This window comes from Castanea sativa, chromosome 6, assembly GCF_040712315.1.
Source record: "Castanea sativa cultivar Marrone di Chiusa Pesio chromosome 6, ASM4071231v1".
In the NCBI taxonomy this organism is placed as follows: domain Eukaryota; kingdom Viridiplantae; phylum Streptophyta; class Magnoliopsida; order Fagales; family Fagaceae; genus Castanea; species Castanea sativa.
Genome location: NC_134018.1, coordinates 32,023,548 through 32,026,406, shown reverse-complemented (window position 1 = coordinate 32,026,406; position 2,859 = coordinate 32,023,548). Strand labels below are relative to the sequence as shown.

Here is a 2,859-nt window from a genome sequence, read left to right as displayed (position 1 = left end):
TTCAGTCTTTCTCTCTCACTTTATATTCTTAACATAGTATCAGAGCCATTCCTCTGACTTTCTGGTTCCTATGGACATCTCCGGCGTTCTTCCGCTGCCCTCGCCTTCATCCAGTAGCCATTGTTAGAAGTGAGTCACTGCCGTCACGCCCACAGTCCCTACAACTCTCGGATCTCACCGTTCTGTTCATACATTTGTCAAAGCAAAGACATAGAGTGACAAAACAGACAATCCCGAGCAAAACCCAACCAATAACAGCCTGAAAAGACATTACACGCGCCCCCACGTGCCACCTGAAGATTCAGACTGTCGAACACGCGCTGACACGCGCCACCAGAGGTTCTTCACGCGCCGCACGTGCCAAAAGGATACCCTCTACTCACCTCCACTTGCACCACACGCTCCCACGCGCCTGAGACCTTCGCGTCTGTCCACGTCAGCCCTAGGCTGACGTCATCCTACACACGCCAGCGTCTGTGTCATCTGCCTACGTCAGCACACGTTTACCGTTGACCGTTGACCAAAGTTAAACATTTTCAACCGAACCTGTCTTGCTCAGTTTTTCACGTAAATTCCAATTTTGGACTCCGTTTTTGCATTTGAGGTCTCTAAATCCCATTTTTTGGCCATTTTCCTCATTATGGCTCAACAAAATGGTCGAGATATCATATGTCCTATCACCATTATGTTGGATGGTCCCACTAGCTATCATGCATGATCTTAGAATATGATTGTCTTCCTCAAGGGTCGTAAACTGTGGAGATATGTGACAGGTTCAATTCCTAAGCCAGTACCAAACCCTAAGTCCAAAGCCACAGCTATTGAAGATGCCTCCAAGACTGCTGTTGCAACGGATGATTATGAAGAACGCCTAGAGGAATGGGAGAGTATTCAGAGTAAGATCTTGTCTTGGTTTATCAATACCTCTATTCCCTCCATTCATAATCTTCTTCCTCATCTTAAGACTACTGAGGCTGCTTGGAAATTTCTGGCCGATCACTATAATTGTACTAATGATTCGAGCTTGGAGTTCTACATTGAATCAAAGCTTTATCAAATGCGCCAAGAGATAGGTCAGTCTATTTCTGATTATTATTCTCAGACTTCTACTATGTAGGAACAACTTTCTGCTGCAGATCCTCTACTAGTGTGTCCTAAGGACATTGAGCTCTTTGTCAAATATCGGGATCGTCGTAAATTTATGCACTTCATGATGGGGTTACGTGAGGATTTTGAGCCTACTAGGGCTTCTCTGCTTAGTCGGTCTCCTACTCCTTCTCTTGATGCTACAGTCAAGGAGCTCATTTCTGAGGAGAACCATCGGCCTACTCATCACATGTCATCATCTGATCATGTATTGGCTACACCATCTCCACAGCCTCCCATTGCTGCATTCACTGCTCCTCCACGAATAAACTCCGGGCGTCCCACCTTTTAGTCTTCCAAAGGTACTCGCTACGAGTTTTGTCGTGCTAAAGGCCATGACATCTCAGTTTGTCGCAAACTGCAGAAATTTGTGCAAGAGCAGAATAAAGCTTCTCTTCCTCGAGCAGCTGCTGTATGTCCTTCGGATCCATCAGTTCCTACAGGTCCATCTTTGGCTTCCTCACTTACTATAGTTGATATTAAGACAGTTGTTCAACAGGTTTTATCCCGCACTTCCACTGATCTTTCTATCATCTCAGGTAAACAACCTTGGTTTTTTGATACTGCATGTTGTAACCATATGACTCCTGATGAATCCCAATTTTCTGATACGACACCTTTAACACATCCAATCACCATTTACACTACTGATGGAACTCCTATGCCTATTAGTCATAAAGGAACAATCTCTTCTCCCTGTTTATCCCTTAATGACACTTTTCATATCCCAAAATTATCCCTCAATTTACATTCTGTTGGTCAACTTTGTGAATTAGGAGTAGATCTTCTATTTACTAATCATGGTGTGGATGTGCAGGATCCCTGGACAAGTCAAGTGCTTGGGACAGACCATAAGGTTGGTCGCATGTTTGAGGTTCATGACTTGAAGATTCCTTCACAAGTTGTTTCTGCAGCTGCTACCACTGCCACCCCTTCACCTAATCTATGGCATGCTCGTCTTGGTCATCCATACTTACCTCTCAACAAAATGGTCGTGCAGAACGAAAACATCGTCACATTCTTGATGTTGTCCGCACCCTTCTCATTTTTGCCTCTCTTCCTGAGCGCTTTTGGGGTGAGGCCGCACTCACTACTGTGTACACCATTAGTCGTATTCCTTCACCAACTACACACAACAAATCACCATTCGAGCTTCTCTATGGTCAAACTCTTGACTACTCCTCTCTTCGGGTTTTTGGTTGTGCTTGCTTTGTCTCTCTTCCTCCTCATGAACGAACAAAGCTCCAACCTCGTGCTCATCTCTGTTGTTTCCTTGGTTATGGTGTATCTCAAAAGGGGTTTCGCTGCTATGATCCTATTTCTCATCTCCTTCATGTCTCTCGTCATGTTGAGTTTTGGGAACATCGTCCTTTCACGAGTCTTCAGCAGTTTCTTGCATCCCCTTCCTTAGAGTCTCCCATTTTTACGGATCTTTTCCTCCCTCTCTATCCTGAACTTGTGGAGGATTCTTCAACATCGGTTGCCTCTCCAAAAGACTCATCTCCGGTTCCGTCCCTGGCATATGACCTGCCTGTCTTGGTACTTGTGGCACCACCATCTCCTAAGTCACCTGTTGGTCCTGAACTTCATCGTTCCACCCGAGTAAGCATTCCTCCTCCTTATCTCACTGATTATCACTGCTCTTTTGCACTTGCCACCCTCTATGAACCTCACACCTATTGTGAGGCCCATACTGACACTCTTTGGCAGTAA

General features: G+C 45.2%; 1 protein-coding gene across 1 annotated transcript; it reads left to right on the top strand.

Moving 5' to 3' along the window:
* The first annotated feature begins 727 nt into the window (after positions 1-727).
* LOC142639802 (uncharacterized) lies at positions 728-2,859 on the top strand. The gene is made up of 4 exons (XM_075813941.1): positions 728-1,073; positions 1,137-1,354; positions 1,511-2,102; positions 2,147-2,859. Exons 1-4 carry the CDS (start codon positions 728-730, stop codon positions 2,857-2,859), a joined length of 1,869 nt encoding a protein of 622 aa, XP_075670056.1.